Source organism: Penicillium nucicola (assembly GCF_028828085.1).
Source record: "Penicillium nucicola strain IBT 29836 chromosome Unknown utg000006l, whole genome shotgun sequence".
Taxonomy (NCBI): domain Eukaryota; kingdom Fungi; phylum Ascomycota; class Eurotiomycetes; order Eurotiales; family Aspergillaceae; genus Penicillium; species Penicillium nucicola.
In genome coordinates, this window is record NW_026643130.1 from 522,150 (window position 1) to 540,276 (window position 18,127).

At 50.5% G+C, this 18,127-nt stretch overlaps 10 protein-coding genes across 10 annotated transcripts; 5 read left to right on the plus strand and 5 right to left on the minus strand.

Moving 5' to 3' along the window:
• Positions 1-109: 109 nt before the first annotated feature.
• Positions 110-3,063, minus strand: N7511_006199 (mitofusin; the record flags this gene model as incomplete). Its single annotated transcript, XM_057128576.1, has 4 exons — positions 110-471; positions 524-2,571; positions 2,631-2,679; positions 2,754-3,063. The coding sequence occupies 4 exons, from the start codon at positions 3,061-3,063 to the stop codon at positions 110-112; spliced, it is 2,769 nt and encodes a 922-aa protein (XP_056983132.1).
• Positions 3,064-3,296: 233 nt separating this feature from the next.
• On the plus strand, positions 3,297-4,206 carry N7511_006200 (ESCRT-III subunit protein DID4; the record flags this gene model as incomplete). The annotated part of the gene is made up of 4 exons (XM_057128577.1): positions 3,297-3,302; positions 3,358-3,572; positions 3,634-3,694; positions 3,757-4,206. 4 exons carry the CDS (start codon positions 3,297-3,299, stop codon positions 4,204-4,206), a joined length of 732 nt encoding a protein of 243 aa, XP_056983133.1.
• A 1,000-nt stretch (positions 4,207-5,206) lies between these two features.
• Positions 5,207-6,182, plus strand: N7511_006201 (uncharacterized protein; the record flags this gene model as incomplete). Its single annotated transcript, XM_057128578.1, has 2 exons — positions 5,207-6,002; positions 6,040-6,182. The coding sequence occupies 2 exons, from the start codon at positions 5,207-5,209 to the stop codon at positions 6,180-6,182; spliced, it is 939 nt and encodes a 312-aa protein (XP_056983134.1).
• An 856-nt stretch (positions 6,183-7,038) lies between these two features.
• On the plus strand, positions 7,039-8,196 carry N7511_006202 (triose-phosphate isomerase TPI1; the record flags this gene model as incomplete). The annotated part of the gene is made up of 6 exons (XM_057128579.1): positions 7,039-7,076; positions 7,165-7,444; positions 7,530-7,604; positions 7,720-7,832; positions 7,895-8,109; positions 8,168-8,196. 6 exons carry the CDS (start codon positions 7,039-7,041, stop codon positions 8,194-8,196), a joined length of 750 nt encoding a protein of 249 aa, XP_056983135.1.
• Positions 8,197-8,430: 234 nt separating this feature from the next.
• On the minus strand, positions 8,431-9,964 carry N7511_006203 (mitochondrial distribution and morphology protein 10; the record flags this gene model as incomplete). The annotated part of the gene is made up of 2 exons (XM_057128580.1): positions 8,431-9,797; positions 9,868-9,964. The coding sequence occupies 2 exons, from the start codon at positions 9,962-9,964 to the stop codon at positions 8,431-8,433; spliced, it is 1,464 nt and encodes a 487-aa protein (XP_056983136.1).
• A 245-nt stretch (positions 9,965-10,209) lies between these two features.
• Positions 10,210-11,097, plus strand: N7511_006204 (ribosome assembly factor MRT4; the record flags this gene model as incomplete). The annotated part of the gene is made up of 2 exons (XM_057128581.1): positions 10,210-10,403; positions 10,551-11,097. The coding sequence occupies 2 exons, from the start codon at positions 10,210-10,212 to the stop codon at positions 11,095-11,097; spliced, it is 741 nt and encodes a 246-aa protein (XP_056983137.1).
• An 861-nt stretch (positions 11,098-11,958) lies between these two features.
• On the minus strand, positions 11,959-13,415 carry N7511_006205 (U1 small nuclear ribonucleoprotein 70 kDa; the record flags this gene model as incomplete). The annotated part of the gene is made up of 4 exons (XM_057128582.1): positions 11,959-12,698; positions 12,800-12,896; positions 12,958-13,085; positions 13,154-13,415. 4 exons carry the CDS (start codon positions 13,413-13,415, stop codon positions 11,959-11,961), a joined length of 1,227 nt encoding a protein of 408 aa, XP_056983138.1.
• Positions 13,416-13,645: 230 nt separating this feature from the next.
• Positions 13,646-14,180, plus strand: N7511_006206 (mitochondrial 54S ribosomal protein mL43; the record flags this gene model as incomplete). The annotated part of the gene is made up of 3 exons (XM_057128583.1): positions 13,646-13,684; positions 13,741-13,823; positions 13,889-14,180. 3 exons carry the CDS (start codon positions 13,646-13,648, stop codon positions 14,178-14,180), a joined length of 414 nt encoding a protein of 137 aa, XP_056983139.1.
• A 601-nt stretch (positions 14,181-14,781) lies between these two features.
• Positions 14,782-16,169, minus strand: N7511_006207 (putative RING finger domain protein; the record flags this gene model as incomplete). The annotated part of the gene is made up of 4 exons (XM_057128584.1): positions 14,782-14,928; positions 14,985-15,818; positions 15,896-15,961; positions 15,987-16,169. Coding segments are annotated over 4 exons (1,230 nt in total), but the record flags the coding sequence as incomplete, so codon positions are not given.
• A 266-nt stretch (positions 16,170-16,435) lies between these two features.
• Positions 16,436-18,107, minus strand: N7511_006208 (WD repeat PRP19 family protein; the record flags this gene model as incomplete). The annotated part of the gene is made up of 6 exons (XM_057128585.1): positions 16,436-16,902; positions 16,962-17,425; positions 17,484-17,620; positions 17,646-17,926; positions 17,976-18,020; positions 18,095-18,107. 6 exons carry the CDS (start codon positions 18,105-18,107, stop codon positions 16,436-16,438), a joined length of 1,407 nt encoding a protein of 468 aa, XP_056983141.1.
• Positions 18,108-18,127: the final 20 nt, after the last annotated feature.

Genomic DNA, 18,127 nt, shown 5'->3' on the forward strand with positions numbered 1-18,127 from the left:
GGAGAACGAGAAAGTGAAAGATGCAAATTGTACAAGGTTATGGAAAAGAAAGGGGAGAAAAGGAAGTTCGTGGAGATCATCAGTAGTTGTACAAACGCAAATGGATGGTTTACTGCATTGCGGCAGCCATTCCACCAGGCAGAGGCGCATCAAGATCCAGGGTTTCAACGGAGCGGCGGTTGTCAGTGCTCTCCCGGAACAGGTTCGAGAAGTACTTAGTGGCAACATCGCTTTCCTGCTTGATCTTGGTGACTTCTTGCTTGCGTCTGCCGAGGTCCTCGATGTCTTGGGAAAGACTGGTCTGCAGGTTGCCAGCAGGCATACGCAGCATACGGCGAACCTCAGTCGAGATTCGGTTGGCATTTGAGTGGACATAGTCCATTTCATTGAGAGTGGCGGCAATCTTCCGTGACAGACGCGGCGGCAGAGTAGATGGGATAGAGTTGAGAACGTAAGCAGCGGTAAGGACGGCTAGTGGAGGGTTAGTAAATATGTATGAGTTAGAATAAGAATCAAAACTTACCAGCAGCAAGAAGACTGGGAAGGAACATTCGGCGCATGTTGTTCGGGCCAATGACCTTGACAGCACTCAAGGCACTGTCCACCCAGCTGAATCCACCCAATGCCCTGCCACCAAGAACGGTGACAGCGGTCATTGCAACACCGGTTCCTGCCATCTTCTCCTGGCGCTCCCAGAGTCCGGCAATATCAAAGAAATCCCAAAGCTCAACTTCAGTGTCAACTTGACGGCCGAAGGTGTGGCGACGGCCACGACGGAACATCGCATCCGCACGGAAATTGAGTGGAGTGAACTTGTCTTCACCAATGTGCAAAATGCCGATGTTCTGGATGAAACCAACTCCCTGAACTGTCTTCTCCCGGGCATAGTCCTCACAGTTAGTGACGGATGAAGCAATCTGATCGAGCATTGCCAACTTCAAGTCTTCTGCGTATTGGAATGCCGAGAAGAGGCCGGGGTATTCAACACCCAAGTCTGCGTCGGAGACACGCGTGATAGTGTCGGTCAGAGTGGAACGAGTGTGGTTGTAGACATCATCACAGGATTCATCAATGGCCTTGTTGACACCCTCTGCAAGCTCTCCCTTCCTTTTCTTGCCATTTTCATAGGCTGGTTCAAGCTCTGCCAATTCATTGGTGACTCGTTGGAGCTCTGCTTGGGCAACATCACGGTTGACGGTGGCAAGAGATCCGAGGTCAGCCAAGAGATTGAGAAGATAAGTTCTGGCAGGCGCAAGCTTGGAGCGAGAACGCTTCTCGAGAACGAATCGTCGCAGAGCTCCTTCAAGGTTCTCGAAATCTTGGAGCTTCTCTTTCTCCTTGCCCTTGCCCTTAGGGTCTTTCTTATCATCGTCATCATCATGAGGATCAGAGCCACCGCCGTCACCACCCCCGGAGCCAGACTCCGAGAAAGAAGATGGCGCAACAGGTATAGCATTACTCGAAACGAAATGAACCAGCTCAGCAGCCTCCTTGTGCGTGCGAGGACTGAGCTTGCCGATCTGATCCAAAATCATGCGCTCACATCGTTGTTTGTCGCGAATCTGATCAAATCCGTTGACCACCATAAAGATGTAAGCTTTTTCGTGGGCGGCATTCAAAATGAATTCCTTGGCAGAAAGAGTGAAGTGGTTTGCAGCCGAGACAACAAACACAACAACGTCGATCTCCTCCTGTCGGGCAAAGACAGCTGTGGTCTTCAAAGAATCAGAATTCAATCCTGGTGCATCGATCAAAGCGATATCGACAACACCATTGTTAAGGAGAGATTCGTCAATGGTCCGCACATCCTTCACGTAGACCTTGCACTGCATGTACTTTGTGTTTTCAATGACAATGTTCTCGAGTTCACTGAGAGGATAAACATCAAAGCTGCTTTCGTCGTTGCGGTTGTATGGCGTATCTTTGTGCACAGCATGGACCTCTTCAATGCCGGAGTTCTCGCGAGCATCGAGAACCTCGCAGAAGATGCTAGTGCAAGGCTGCTGGTCCTCTGGTAACACCTTGCGGCGCAGAAGAGCATTGCAGAATGTTGACTTTCCTGCATTCAAGTCTCCCGTAATCAAAACCTTACTTGAAGTATCTTCGATTCTGTCGCGCAATGAGAGCAGATGCTTCATGCTTTGGCTGATCTTGCCGTCCAGCAGCGAAGCAATCGAAGCTTTTTCCAAGGAATGCACCAGCTCGGCCTGAGAGAGAGCACCGAGCTTGAGATCAAGTTTCAAAATAGAAAACTCCTGCGCAATTTGTGGCGTCATCAATCGTGGCTCGGTGGGAACGCGACGCTGGGCTGCGGCACTGGATTCCGCTAGATCTTCACCACCCAGTGTGGCTGCGCGCCTCAGGTCCGGTCGAGGCGGAGTGTTCGGTCTGCCGTCATCATTTCCAACCTCCGAGTGAGTATGCTGCAGTTGAGGTCTGTCTCCGGCGGAGGAGGGTGTGCTCTGTACGGAAGGGTAGTGGGCGGGCCACTGGCGATTCATGTCCTGGAGTTCTCTCAAAGTGTCGATAGTCCGGGAGATTGCGCGACCAAGCTTAGTTCGGTTTGAGTTGCTGTTGACAAAAGTGAGCCTAGTTATTTCACAAATTTGTTTGCGACAGGTTCAACGTACTATAAAAGCTGGGAAACATGGCTAGCAACGACTTGCTTCTCGTGCTCGGCTGTAAAGAAAATACGCGTTAGTTCATGTTGTTTCTGGATGAGCGACAATTATGCCTCTCCTCGAATCACTTACCCGCAGGGTTCCATTCTCCAGGACGTGTTGGTGTATGTATCGGGGTCGGTCTGTCCTCCATCAATCCCGCACGCCAAGCGGCGTTCGGATCGTCCTCCATGCTCTCGCCGGCAATGCTGCCTCCATATCCAGAATCTTGGTTCAAAGAAGTCATCAAAGCTGTGGCGCTGTCCGAGGTCGAACCGCTTCCCACAGTCATGTAAGTCGGCGGGGGGAAAAACGGATTCCTTTCAGGGATCTCCTCTTCTCCTGGGAATCTGGACGAGCTAGCTCGCGAGGAGCCCTCACCGGGATAGTATTCCTGACTCATGGCTGAATATCTGGTGGAAAAAAGCCATCCAAGAAAGATAGATGTTTTGATTTTGCTGCTGAGATGATTTCCAAGGTTTCATGACGTCGATCCAGAAGAGGACTAGCGGCCATGTGACCCGGTAATCCAGTAACAAAACGGTAATATTACCCGCTTGATGTCACTGCCTTGCCTGTTTGTATACCTGTGAACACCTTCCAACCCGACCTAACTATTCACCTTTACCTACTACTATGAATGTAAGCTACACAAAGCCTTCAATCACTGTATGATTTCTCACTCAATGTCTCTTAGATTGTCGAATGGGCTTTCGGCAAGCGTATGACGCCCGCCGAGCGTCTGCGCAAACATCAGCGTGCCTTGGACCGAACACAGCGTGAGCTGGATCGAGAGCGCGTGAAGCTAGAGAACCAGGAGAAAAAACTGGTGCAAGATATCAAGAAGAGCGCGAAGAATGGACAGGTCGGAGCCTGCAAGATCCAAGCCAAGGACTTGGTCCGGACACGGAGGTCGGTTCTCCAGAGCTATTCATTGATCGCAATGGCCATGGCTAATCGAGAACGACAACAGATACATCCAAAAGTTCTATCAAATGCGCACGCAATTACAGGCCATCTCTCTCCGCATTCAGGTACGACCGAGGTCTTATCTATTACCCCTCTATCTCATGCGCTGACTGTTGTTACCTTGAAGACTGTTCGAAGCAATGAACAGATGATGCAATCCATGAAGGGGGCTACGATGCTTCTGGGTAGCATGAACAGACAAATGAATCTTCCGGCGCTGCAACGAATTGCTATGGAATTCGAACGAGAGAACGACGTTATGGACCAACGGCAAGAGATGATGGACGATGCGATCGACGAGGCTACAGGAATGGAAGGCGAAGAAGAGGAAGGCGAAGATATTGTCAAGGAAGTTCTGGATGAGATCGGCGTCGATTTGAACCTTTCGGTTTGTATCCCCCGAGCCTTGATAAGTGCATCTCAGCTAACATACTCCAAGTTGGGTGAAACACCTGCGGATATCCAAAAAGCCCCTGCAAACGAGACGCGGGTCGCTCAGGCTATTGGGGGCGGTGGGGGCGCTGGCAATACGAGCGATGATGACCTTCAAGCAAGACTAGACAGTCTTCGACGATGATTACGACTCTCTTATTCTACGCCATTGATGACCTGGGTGGCATATGCCTTTTTGTTCCAAGCCTCATTTGGACTTAGTTACCTTGCCTGTTTTTTAGCATTTCCTTGACAGAGATTCTTATTGCCTACCAATCCCCTTTCTCACTCTGCCTTCTCAAATCTCCTAAATTCTATTCCAACTGGCCCATATTTCAACATTTGCAGGCGCGCATTACTAGCTGCGGAGCTGGACTCAAACTCCAATGAGAGATAAAGGCTTTCGAGGCTCCAGCATTTAGCATCATGCGGTCTATAGAGTATTTTGGGAAACTGGTTGTTTCCGCAGGCTACTCTATTCCCAATGATATCTGCGTTCCTTCTTAACCCGCTCAATGGCTAGTAGGATCCTCTCAGAGTATACCCCAAATCTGTGATACAGCTTTCTCAGCAGTTTGCCATATGGGGTGATCCACCAGCCTAAAAGTCATATTATGGAGAACACGATCCTTCAGCCCGATGATCATGTTCACTGTGCGGCTGGGCATGCGAACCATGCGGTACAGAGAGCCGTCCATGAGATACGAATTTTCACTGCGCTCTCTGCGCTTAACAGCTGCCTAATATCTATAGTGTGTCACGATACGATCATAAGACTAAAGAACATGGATTGGCCCCCAGGGCCATCTTGGGAACTATGCCTCAAAGGGCAGAGGGGTAGTGACAACAATGAATCAGATAGGTTAAAATAAATGCTTTGCCATACCCGGGCAAATAAGTAAGTTGTTTAGGTTCACCTCATTGGTTGGCTGGCGATGGGCTTGTAATGAGGCTGTCGTGCCCGGGTAAAGCCTTGGGAGGCTGACAGAATACGAATTCAACCAAAGAGGACGGTCATGGAATCATTATAAGAAACGAACTTTGCAAGTTCAGACTTCTCTTGCTATGAAATATGCTAAGGCTTTTCTTTCCTTTCTCCTTTCCAATCCAAATCTCAAACCTCATATCTGGTGGACATCGAAACTATGACTCCCTCTAAATGTGATATTGCCAACAGCCCTTTGGAGCAGCCTCAAAACAATAGTGAAAGTCTGGGCCAGCCAAAACAGCTCGACGCCCGCTCTTATTCTTTCCCACAAAGCTCTGCAGGCAACTTCGAGCGAAATCGTCCCGCCTACGAGTACGAGGGGTACACTTACTCCCAAGCGGACCCTGTCCCAGGGCAAAGTGCACCATGGACGCGCGCGGAACGAATCGACATGAAATGCAGCCAACATGAACTCCATTATCTCGTGCAGAAGCGAGGCAGCAAGAAGTCTGTGATGCAACAGTACCAAAATCTATCATCCAATGACAAACGAGCGCATATCATGCAACTGATACGCGAACAACGTCGCAGGCATCCACAAGTTGAGTGGACCTTTGTCTACGCCAAAGAGATCACACAGCCTTCTCAGGCCCCTAATGCTCGCTATGGAGAATGCGAAACAGTCCAAATGAATGTCATTCTTCTGAAAATGCCAAAGAATCAGATGTATACCAGATCGAAGGTCGGGGTCCCAGTGGCCAGACCATCGGGTCCTGGCATGGAGACGAGTCACTGGACAAAGCGAGATCAGATTGTGGCACCTGATAAGTCAACCAGCTTCGACATTGCTATGGAGGGTTTAGTCCTTGGCCCTATCAACCGCAGCGAGACGAGCTTCGATAATTCGTCAGACTGGTCATCCCATGGCAGCAGCGATGAATACGCGGATTCGAACCTTTCTGAGGAATCTAAAGAAACCTCTGAAAGCGAAGACTCGGAATCCACGTACAACGGTAATCAAGAGGGACGACCGTGGCGACCTTACGTTAGACAACAGCCTGGCATTCCTCAACCTGGCAGCCCTCGTGGCCGGGCCCCAAGTCCCACCCGAGGAAAGCCAGATAGTCACAGTTTTGATCGCAGACAAGAGAGAAGCATTCCTCTTCGCGGGAATTACGAAGTGCCTGCAGTAAAGACACCCGATCCAAAGCAGTTTGATAGGGCTAGATCACACAGGTCTACGTCTGGAAGACGTGTCAGAATGCAACCGATCAGTGACAATGAGACACGAAGCCAATTGCTTGATAATCGTGAGGCAAATATTGAACATCGCGAGAAGAGACTTAAGAGAACATATGTTGAAGCCCTTCAGCCAGAGCAGCGTCAATCCGTAAGTGAAACTGTTACCCCGGTCTGTCGCTGCACCTGTCGCTGTGCAGTTAAGAACCAGAGAGAGGCTGCCTGAATGATTCCAGAGTTTTTTTTCCCTCTTCTGCTTTTTATGGAGTGGTTTTTTTTTTAAGTATTCCTGTCCGCGCAATGTATGTCTTGGGTGCAATTATCTCGACTTGCTCGGCCTAAACTGAATCTGGGTGGCACTATACCTGTCATGGGAGGAAATGTTCAATGGGCCATTTGTTTGTTGTCAAATTATCACTTTTCGGATACTAGATGAACATGAATGAGAGAATGGTTGTAAGTACTTATAAAATGTGTGGCTAGATGCTTATAGAGATCTATTCGATCTATATTGACTACATGATTAGCTCTGAATAGAATGCATACATAGTATAATGTTATAACGTTCATTTACTTTAGTGAACAGCAATGAGACATTTACTTCCACATTTCCCCGACGTGCATATAGTTCGATGGGGCCAGATGCCTCTGGCTTGGACCTCAGATCGGTTATGTCATAGTTGTGGCCCGATATTTCAGGCGACAGCCCGAGCTGCCCCTCCATTTAATTCTACTTCCCCCTCTAACTCTCTTCTCCGTACCAACTTTCTTCATCCTTCTTCTACATCCTTTTTATCTTCCACATACATCATGCCTCGCCAATTCTTCGTCGGTGGTAACTTCAAGATGTATGTCAGATCGAGCTTCATTGCTCCGTGTCGATACCCCTCCATCGTCACGCCATCTGCGAAAGAACGCGCAATTGACTCTATACAGGAACGGTGTTGCCGAGAGCATCACCAGCATCGTGAAGAACCTCAACGACGCTAAGCTCGATTCTTCCACCGAGGTCGTCATCTCTCCCCCCGCCCTCTACCTCACCCTGACCCGTGAGCTCGCCAACGCCAACATCGGCGTTGCTGCCCAGAACGTCTACGACAAGCCCAACGGTGCTTTCACCGGCGAGATCAGCGTTGAGCAGCTCCGCGATACCAAGATCGACTGGGCTGTCATTGGCCACAGCGAGCGCCGTGTTATCCTCAAGGAGACCGACGAGGTATGCATATATACAGTTCCCTGGAGGCTCAACCATCTGCAAATCTAAACCAACGAACACACCCCCACTAACTTGCATCGAACAGTTCATTGCCCGCAAGACCAAGGCTGCCGTTGAGGGCGGTGTTTCCGTCATCTTCTGCATTGGTGAGACCCTTGAGGTACGTCATTTACACCCGGTTTTATTCTCGTCCCGATGACCCACATCGGGACAATGCCGGCTATTACTTTATTGCTTCTGTAAATCCATCCCGCTAACACCCGATTTTTGTATAGGAGCGTGAGGCCAACAAGACCATCGAGGTCGTCACCCGCCAGCTCAATGCTGCTGCCAAGGAGCTCAGCAAGGAGCAGTGGGCTAAGGTTGTCATTGCCTACGAGCCCGTCTGGTATGAACTTACCTCGTCGTCTTTTGTATCAATGCATTGGAAGATCGCTAACGGCTTTTTAGGGCTATCGGTACCGGCAAGGTCGCTACCACTGAGCAGGCTCAGGAGGTTCACGCCGCTATCCGCAAGTGGCTCAGCGAGACCATCTCTGCTGAGGCTGCTGACAGCGTTCGCGTCATCTACGGTGGCTCCGTCAGCGAGAAGAACTGCCGTGAGCTCGCTACCCAGCCCGACGTTGACGGTTTCCTTGTTGGCGGCGCCAGCTTGAAGCCTGCCTGTAAGTTGATTTACACACCGCAAAGTGAAATATCAATTGATACTAATAACTATTTTAGTCGTCGACATCATCAACGCCCGCATCTAAGGGTATCTCAGAATAAATTAATACCCCGCAGTACCCTAGGATAAGAGCAAATAGCTCTGGGGAGCAGGCACCAGGTAGAGATAAAAAGCTTGGAATGTCACATATATTGTCATGAATCTTATGTACAATGATGAAAGTATATCTTGAAACCACATAATCGTCGCTTCGACAGCGGTGCAGCCGTCCCAGCATGAATACTCCATAGTAAAGCAATAACGCATACATAGCGTAGATCTAAGACGAGTACAACACAGACACGCCAACTCCGCGCCAGAACGACATCCCAGCACCCCCGCCTCCACTCTGGGCCGAGCCGCTCGCCGAAAGAGAAGGCGAAGGTGAGAACGAACCGGGCCCTAACCCGACACCAGCACTCACCAGCAACTCCTTAACCCTACCCTCCCAGAGTAACCTGACATTCCAAGACTGATCAACGCGCAGTTTAATGACAGAGTCACTAACCTCCGCCTCGCCATTCTTCTCGGAGCCAGGGGAGGATTCGGGACGAGCCGGGTCGTCTAGGAGCGGGGAGGCCGGTGAACCAGGCAGGGAAGCGCCGATATCATGCAAGCGCATCTTACGACGGGCCCATTCGAGACCGTCGTCATCGCCGTTCTTTGACTTCTTAGTTTGGCGCCATAGTTCACAGCCGGCTACCATCTCGCTTTCCCAGCTGTAGACATTGAAGCCGAAGCGGGAGCTGAAGGCGAGGTTGGGCGAGGCGCGGAGGGAGTATGTTGTAGATAGGGAGCCCGTTATTGGGGTCAAAGTTAGTGTCAGTGTATAGGGAAATGTTGAGATTGGTGTAGGGGTGGGCGAGCATTTTGATTTTGAGATTGTTGATGATGAGCGTGGTGATGAGGGGACTTCGGTGGCTGCGGGTAATGTGCTGAAGCGAAGACCCGTGGACATGCCGATTAGTGAAGATACTGGAGAGTAGTATGCCTCTGCGCCTGCGGACAGCAGGGAAAGTGGTGGCGGCGCATCGTCGCGTATGTATCGAGGGTCTGGGCCGAAATTCCATAGTCCTCGCCAGCCGAAGAGGGCATTGTCTGTGCTGAACAAGTACTCGTTACTGTATTTCCCTGTGTCATGGGATAATTGGGTGAGCATTGAGGCCTGTGGTGCCGATTTGGACAATGGCGGTCCTTGTGTTGAGCAGACTGCTAGTGAAAGTTGCATTGTGGTTGAGATCCTGCGCAGGAAGAGCGCATAGAGAGTTGTGGGAGGCGGTAGGTGAAGAGAGGCGTAGAGAAGAGTTGCTTTGCGCTTGGATTCTTCTTCTGCGTCGTTCTCTCCATCCTTGCGGTTCCCTTCCTTGAGCCCGGGAATGGTCACGCCGTCTAGCAGGGAGTCCCATCCCCAGGTTTGTGCGGGGGCTGTTGGCGCCTGAACTTGGCGATAGCCCGGGGAGATTTTGCGAAGCGGGATCAGTGCGCTTCGACTTGGAAGGTTGTTGAAAGGGATTGTGCTGAAGAGATAGGATACTGATCCATCGAGTAATCCAACGGTGCCGAGGGTATAACTTGTCGCGAAATGAGGCGTTGATAGCGAAGAAAGATGAACTCGTAACCGTTCCGGAGTCGAGAAATCAAGAATTGCTGCGCCAAGTTTGTTAGTCAATAGTTCAGACATGTCGCGTCCTCGGAGGATTGAATGTCAGTTACATACATTGAGTGGTGGTCGTTAGAGAGGAGTACGAATTGTCGCGATTCCAGTTGGTCGCCTCGGCGAAGGAGAGCTGGATGTAGTCCATAAAATCCAGCATTTTACAGATTTAGCCTCTGCAGGCAACAATGTGAATATACACACTCAAGACCAACAAACAGAGAGCGCTGGAGAGATGAAGTTGAACTGACCCTGAGGATCACAGCTGATTTCCCCATTCAGGTTAGCGTTGGATAAGCCCGGTCCCATGTTAATCCGGTTATCAGCGAAGAAAAAATGTCTGTGGGGGAAACATTCAACCTCTTGTCCGAATTCATTGATTCACCAATTCTACCATAATTCATCATGCCTCGTTCAAAGCGTGCGCGCGTCGTCCACGAGTCGAAGACTGCCAAGAAAGATCACAAGGAGCAGACCCGCCGTCTGTACGCCAACATCCGGGAATGTATCGAGGAATATGACCATCTTTTCGTCTTTGCGGTCGATAACATGCGGAACACCTATCTGAAGGATGTGCGCACTGAGTTCGGTGACAGCCGGTAAGCGGAAATCCCTCAGACAGTCGTTGCAATGAAGTATCGTATCGGAAAAAGCGCCAGAACACCGGCGCTAGATCTGATATCAAATATTGATATGCATGTCTTCACACCTAAGAAACGTAATCTAACGTCTTTGCCCCATTGCAGTGTCTTCTTCGGAAAGACCAAGGTCATGGCCAAGGCCCTCGGCCAGAACGCCGAGAGCGAAGCCGCTCCCAACGTTCACAAGCTCACTCCTTACCTCACCGGCGCCGTCGGACTTCTGTTCACCTCGCGCACCCCGGAATCAGTGATCGGCTACTTTGAAAGCTTCCGCCCTCAGGACTTTGCCCGCGCTGGAACCGAAGCCACCCGCTCTTTCACCATCCCCAACGGCCTGGTCACCGCACGTGCCGGCGAGATCCCCGTCGAGGATGACGAGCCCATCAGCCACACCATTGAGCCCGCTCTCCGCAAGCTCGGTGTTCCCACTCGCCTCGTCAAGGGCAAGGTTATGCTTGAGCTGACTGAGGGCCAGGAGGGTTACCCCGTTTGCCGTAAGGGCGAGACATTGGACTCACGACAGACGACACTGATGAAGATGTTCGGTGTTACTTCTTCCGAGTTCAAGGTTGACCTCAAGGCTTGCTGGACCCGGAGCAGCGAGGAGGTTAAGATCCTGGAGAGCCAGGGTGGCATGGAGGTTGATGCATAGATGGGATCTTTTTCTTGATTTTTCCGTTTTTCTTCTTTCTCTTTCCCATTCGGCTTCCGTGTGGCTGAAAAAAAAAGAACTCTGCTGGGCATCTTATGGAGTTTGGTGAGGGCGCTTTCTTTGCAAATACCTTGAAGACTTGTGTTACATTCCTCTATTTCTCTCGTCTTTGTCCGGAGGGCCTTCTTCTGGATCATGAGCCTATGATAAGATTTGGATACCAGGTCGAAAAAAAAGTCTATACAAGTCACTTATTACTATTTCAGGAGCCTTGAACATCGTAGTGCAGAGGTGCTAGTTGTATTACATAGATTTGCATCTGACTAGCAAGTCACTTGCTTTCAGTCCCTATCAAGGTTCTTACCTGGTCTTACCTGGGCGTCACTTGATTCCATAGTTCATGTTTCGCGCAGAAGACCGACTAAAATACAAATACTTATCCTCGGAGAGAGAGTAAATGAAACCCCCATCAGGACCAGTATAAAAAGTGAGACCAAAGAAAAAAAAACGGAACTTTGAAACACAATCGAAGAAGAACAACGCCGGGCAATATAAAGATATGAAAACGGGGAATACAAGCAGTTCATGAATATTCACCTGATCTGTTCACTGGTATGCATGTGGACCAACAGGGGAGAAAATGAATACTTCCAAGCGTAGCATGAAGCAGATTTCGCGTGAGTTTTGGAAAACATGGCATGTTTTGTCAGGGTCATGATATGCATCCGAAATGTGATGGGCGTGTTGATAGACTCCTTACCCATGCAAGAGAAGAGCCGTAGAACTGGGCAAATCAGTGATACCCACCAGTCAATCAGGACTGAAAAGATTAAAGGCAGTGTCCGAGAGAAAAGGAAAGACCTAGTATCTTCTCCTGGAGCGAGGGTCATCATGTCCTCCGTCATCCTCACGGTGTCGCTTACGGCCATAGTCTTCCCGGCCGCCACTGCTACCACCATACCTGTCACCACCACCGCGCTCACGATCACGGTCCCGGTAACGATCCCCACCTCGGTCGCCATTTCGGTCTCCCATGCGGTCATCACGGCGATCTCTGTAACGGTCGTCGCGGTCGTCACGGCGGTCACGGTCACCATAGCCGTCTCCTCTGGGTCGGACGGGCTCTGAGTTGCTTCCAGTAATACCACGATCGAATCTGCCACCACCACGATCACCACCGCCGAAGCCTCCTCGGAAGCCTCCACTGCGGCCACCACCGGGACCAGAGGGAGCGTTAGGGGGTGCTTGTCCACCTCCACCAAAGCCGTTGCGACCGCCTTGATATCCAATACCACCACGAGGGCCGCCGAAACGGTCACCACCACCGCGGAAGCCTCCACCACCACCTCCACCACCTCCACGGAATCCACCGCCTCTGCCACCGAATCCGCCACGGAAGCCACCTCCAAAGCCACCGGGCCCGGATGGTGCGTTGAATCCCGGACCACCGGGTCGAACTGGCATAGCCTTAGTGTAGCCACGTCCTCCGAGACCACCACCAAAGCGACGGGGCTTCCATCCTTTAGTGGTACGTCCACGCTCGACATCTACAAGGACTCGTCGGTCCTTGATCCGAATGCCATCTGTTTCTTTGTAGGCCGCTGATAGTAGGGAAATAACTAGTGTCAGCAATATATCTTACCGCAAACTGGAACACACGGGTAATTTTAGTGCCAGAAAGGGAATGGTGTTGCAGTGATACCTTTCATGTCCTTCTCACGCTCATAGACAATAAACGCGTAGCCTTGGTGGGGCTTTTTCTTCTGCTTGTCTGATACTGTATCTTTGACAAGGGTGATCTAAAACCAAAACGTAAGCCATTATAATTGCCAAAAATGAGATCCGCCAAAAGAAACGTACTCTCTCAATGGGGCCAAAGCGACCAAACTCCCGCTCCAGGTCGGATTCTTTGACATCATAGCTGAGGCGCGCAACAAAGAGAACCTTGTAGGGATCACCGCGAGCATGGGGATCGTTCTGGGGATCGACTGTGAGCAAAAATAATTGTGTTAGTATCGTGACATGATAATCAATGATCAGGGAAGAGGAGACATACAATTTTGCACCCCTTCTGTTAGTTGCTTTTCCTGATTCTCTTTCTTCTCTACAGCCTGGCGCGCCTTCCGCTGCAGCCAGCTTTCAGTCGCATTGTACGGGATCTCGTCGGGGTTGGCCTTGGCGTCAGCAAGATACTGAGCGACACCGGAGATAGTGCTCTTCTTGCAGTCCTCTGGTGCGGGATCGGTTGGAACCAAATAACGAAGGGGGGGACGGGGTTGGAACAAGGCCAACAGTGGTGGTGGGAGTTTGTCAGTCATTGTCACGATAGACCTGGTGAGAACCAGATCAAGGGTGGGGTGAAGCTGAAGTTTGAGATAGTTCTCGCCTGAGATCAGGAGTGAGAGCTTCGCGCTGGTCTTAGCGTGTAAGCTGGCGCTGCAGCCGCTATTGGCGCTTGAGCTCACCGCCCTACCTCATCACGTGCACCAGAAAATGCCCCGAAGCCACCGCGAATACATCGACAACGTACAATTAACGAACGATAACAATGCCTGTCCGTGGAATCCGAACGGCGACAACGGCCCAGGTGTGTACAATTGCTGTCTAAATGACCCTTTGGATGCCCCTCGCTGACCCATCTAGAACGGCGCCGGCGCCTTTATCTTACAATGCAAACGCCTTGACTTCCATTTTTGCAACTCCGGAGGCAGCTCAAGGGGCATGGTGTAAGCTTTCTTTTGACATCTCCAATCAATCTTTCAGATTAGGAAACTTACAATGGACTTCACAGCGCCTTCCTGCAGAACAACCTCAAGCAGTTTGCCCGCCAAAACCCCCAGATCGAGATCCGTGTCTCTCCCCGACCCCAAAAGCACCCCCTCATCAAGGGCCTCTACATTAATGGACGCGAGAAGCCTGTCTGTGTACGGAACCTGGAGCCCAGCGAGATCCTGAAGAAGGCCAATCTCCTCAAGGAGGCAAGCGGAGAGAAGTTGAAGCGGACCAAGAAGCCTGTCACAAGTTTGAACGAGAGTGTACGTGGTATCTGGTCTCCATACCACGGTGATCTGCGTGGGGTATAGATCGACTTTTTTCTGTTTTATGGTGTTCGTTACCTTTCCGCGGTGGTGACTATCAGGTATCTCCACTGCAACATACTGTACTATTGACCTGGGTTCTATTTCATTTTCCTTCATTCTTGTCTATTTGGTCAAAGCCTTTGGTGTTCTGAAATACATCTGTTATGCATCAAACTCAAGCCTGCATCAATTTGAGGACTTCAAGTCTGCCTGAAGGATCACTTCATACTTTATACAATAGTTCGTAGAGTTTCTATACAGCATTAAAGAGACCGGCCGAGTACGCTTTAGTCGTACTGAAGTTCAGTGAAGAAGAAGTTTGATGAATAAGTGCCTCATGGAGACAAGAGAAAGATGTTATATAGAAACAATTCATGAGTGGCTGATAGACCGAAGTCCTATCTAAAAGAATGTAGCTCCATAGCTCCGTAGCTCCGTAAAATTGAAAAACAAAAAACGCCCTCCAGTTCCATGCATATGGGGTATCGACGGAATAAGAAATGGCCCTAACACCATGCAAATGTGTGACGCAGCAACTGAAAAGCAAACGACAAAAAGCAATAAAGGGAAGGGGGGAAGACAAAAAAAAGAGAAATAATAAGTTTCAGAGGAAGAGATGGAATAAAGCAGTTGGACTGCTCAAAGATGTCTCGCAGCCTGCGATCTGGCACTTTGAAAATGGTTTGGACTGAGAACCTGACCTTTTGGCCTTTGATTTCGACCGATTCTCAGCGCATTCGCCACAATAAACCTGAAAAATGGTCAGTTATTCAATGCTCAACTTGGACTTGAATCGGTAATACGAACATGTCCGCATTTCTTGGAAACGTAGATCTGCCCTTTAGGTCCCTCGCCAACCCCCAACTCTTCATGGCAGTTAGGGCAAATGGCCACATCATAATCTGAAAGCGTGCGGGTGAAACCTTCCGGGGCCGGATCTGGTGATTTGTATGCTTCTGCTCGGGATGATCCTCTGGAACTTTCCTGAGATGTAGGGGCGGGGAATGAAGGTGTGATTGAAAAACCAGTGAGCCCATAGTCAAGTCCTACGGGCAGAAAGTCCCCGATGGACATTGGCTGAAACTCTTCTCCATCCGCATATCGACTCCCAGGATACCAGTGTCTTGTTGATCGTCCTTGCGGTGGCTCGGGTCTCGCCGCCATCCGACTCATATGAGACCATATATCGTTGTAAGGCCTGGGTTCGAGCGGCCTGGGTCTGGTGGTAGCCCCAACAAACTGGACATCAGGACTGCTTGACAAAGCGTCTGCAATATCACTGCTTGGTTCGGCGTCAACGTCGATCACCTCCCGCTGCGCATTAGTTCGGGGTACATGAAGTATGTCCTGAGGAAACCGCAAGCTTGTGCGGGATTGGGGTGGCGTGGACAGAGTGAGGTCCACTGATCGAGTTTGAGGAGGACTTTCTGATTCACGAGTCAAGTCAACGAACTCTGGGTTGTTCGTGGGTCTGGCGGGCCTCCGGTAGTCGAATCCATCCCCGGGAAAGCGTGGCAACTGAACGGATTGATGCTGAGGCTGAGGCTGAGGCTGAGGTTGAGGGGGGTGAAAGTGTTCGTTCCAGGCGGCGCGAGTAAAGCCGTCGGATTCTTCGGACATCTCGTGAGGTGTATGCGTTCGCTGAATGAAGGTTCAAGTTAGCAGAGCTTCTGGATCTTGACGGTTGCCCCGCCCGTTTATTACCGATGAAAGCGTACCTTGGGCCCTCCAGGCAAATATGGGAGGTTTGGAGTGCCACTCATGCCAAGGCCAATGAGCTGATACTGGTTAAATGGCGGAGGGGCATACAGTATCTGCCGACGAGGTGGTGGAGGCATCCGAATGGAATCCATCTTTGTTTCGATGCTCGAGTATCTGGGCGGTGTTGTTCTGCCAGATAAATAAGGCGGTGGTGGGGTCAGTGACGGTTGCGAGGAAGATCGTCAGATCCGCTGGCGAGTGGGCTTTTATAGATAGGGTCTCAGGTGCAGGATCTGTATACATGTATCAATCAAAACGTTGGAAACTGCCAGGCAAGCAAAGTGTTCATATCATCAGCACTAAGTCGACTGAGCGATTGACTGATCACATTCTCGCTGTTTCGGCGTGGCTTCATGTTTCACGGCTGCTAGCATGGGTGTGCCTACTTGCTTTCTTTTCTTTCTTTTTCGTGTACAGAACCATAGAATATTGGAAACAAAAACACCATCTGAGCATTCAAAGATAACCAGCTTTAAAATTACACACTATTTTCCCGATCATGACTGTGCCGCCAACACTGTGACTGCACCCGCCTCATTCAATGCGACAACACTTTGGGCAGCTGATCCCCATGCCACGGAAGTAGCGGGAACGGCACTCCGCAAGGGCTCTGACCAAGACTTGGAGGACTTGGTGAACTGCTGAATGGTGACACCGCTGGGTCCACCGGTCAAGAGATATTGACCAGTGTAATCCCAGAAGATAGAACTGATCTGGCTGCCAGTATCCAGCACCTTGGTCTCCTTGGAGGTGCGCAGATCCCAAATGGAGACTGTAGTTGATTTGTCGGCCACTGCGGCCAGGAAGGTACCGTTCTCAGAAAAGAACAAGCACTTAACTGGGCCTGACATCGCATAGTCCGCGGCTGCGGCGCCGGTCTTAACGTCGAAGATCTTGATTTGCCCATCTGCACCACCAGCGGCGATCAAGTGACCATCTGGGTGGAAGTTGACAGACAACAGAGCTGAAGCAAAGCTGTTAGCGTTCTATATTGATAGGAAAGGTTACTGAACAAATTCTTACCTGCATCAGTAAAGATTTGAGAAGCCACAGTGTTTGTAGCCAAGTCGTAAAGAACGTAGCTCTTATCAACGCCGACAGAGGCAACGATATCACCAGTGGCGTGCACAGTCACGGCTGTAACTTCACCAGCGTGGGAGTTAAAGCTAGCAACTTCAGCCCCGTTCTCAAAGACCTTGACAGATCCGGTGGAGGATCCAACAACAGCCTTGTCGCCAGCCCATGTCGCATCAGTGACAGGTCCGTCTGTCTTCAAAGTCTGCACCACACTCTTTTGAGAAAGAGAGTAAACACCAACCACACCATCGACACCACCAACAAGAGCCAAGTCACCGGTTGAGTTGACAGACAGAGCGCGGCCACCAGGGTAAAGAGGATCGGAGGACTCAGTTGGCTTGAATGTGGAGATAGCTTCAGCTGAGGCCCAGCCTTGGGGAACTGTACGCTTGCGCCGAGTAGCAGAAAGTCTGAAACCATGTTAGCTGGAAATACATGACAGTAAGCCCATTGATTGGGTGTACGTACGCTGCCTGTGTGTTCTCGACCCGCTCCAATACTGCCTGGGGCAAGCCCGTAGAGTCCACCTGCATTGCATCACCAGCGCCGGCGGAGCGAGTGGCTCCAACAGAAACGTTAGAAAGCGCCTCGCGGGCCTCATCTCTCTCTTTTTGTCAATCGTGCGATCACTCGCACGGCGGCATCATGCTGATAGAGCGCGGAGCTAAGCTCGCGCCTCGTCTGTGCCAGGTTTTGCTGTAGAGTGTATGTTTCAAGAGCAAGAGCGTCCCATTCCTCTTGGAAAACGCTAAGAAGAGAAGGGATGGAGGTAAGAGTGGGAGGTCGAGGCCGGACAACGCGCTGCGACTTGACGTCGATCAGGTCCTCGGTGCTGAGTTCTTCGCCGTTCACGGGATCTTTGCCATGTTCGGCAATATATGCCTCGATAAGACGCTTCTCAAAAACGCTGCCTGTTCAACTATCAGATGAAGTGCGCGCAAGGCGATTCGAAGAACTTACCGCTCTTGGGAGAGACGACGGGAACTTGAGGTGCCTCTCCAGAGACTGCGATAGAATTTTCATTAGCAAAATAGTTTCAATTAAGATGAGCAAAGCGCAATGGATTGCAGGCCACTCACTAGCACAAAGCATGGTTAATTGGGGTGGGTTGA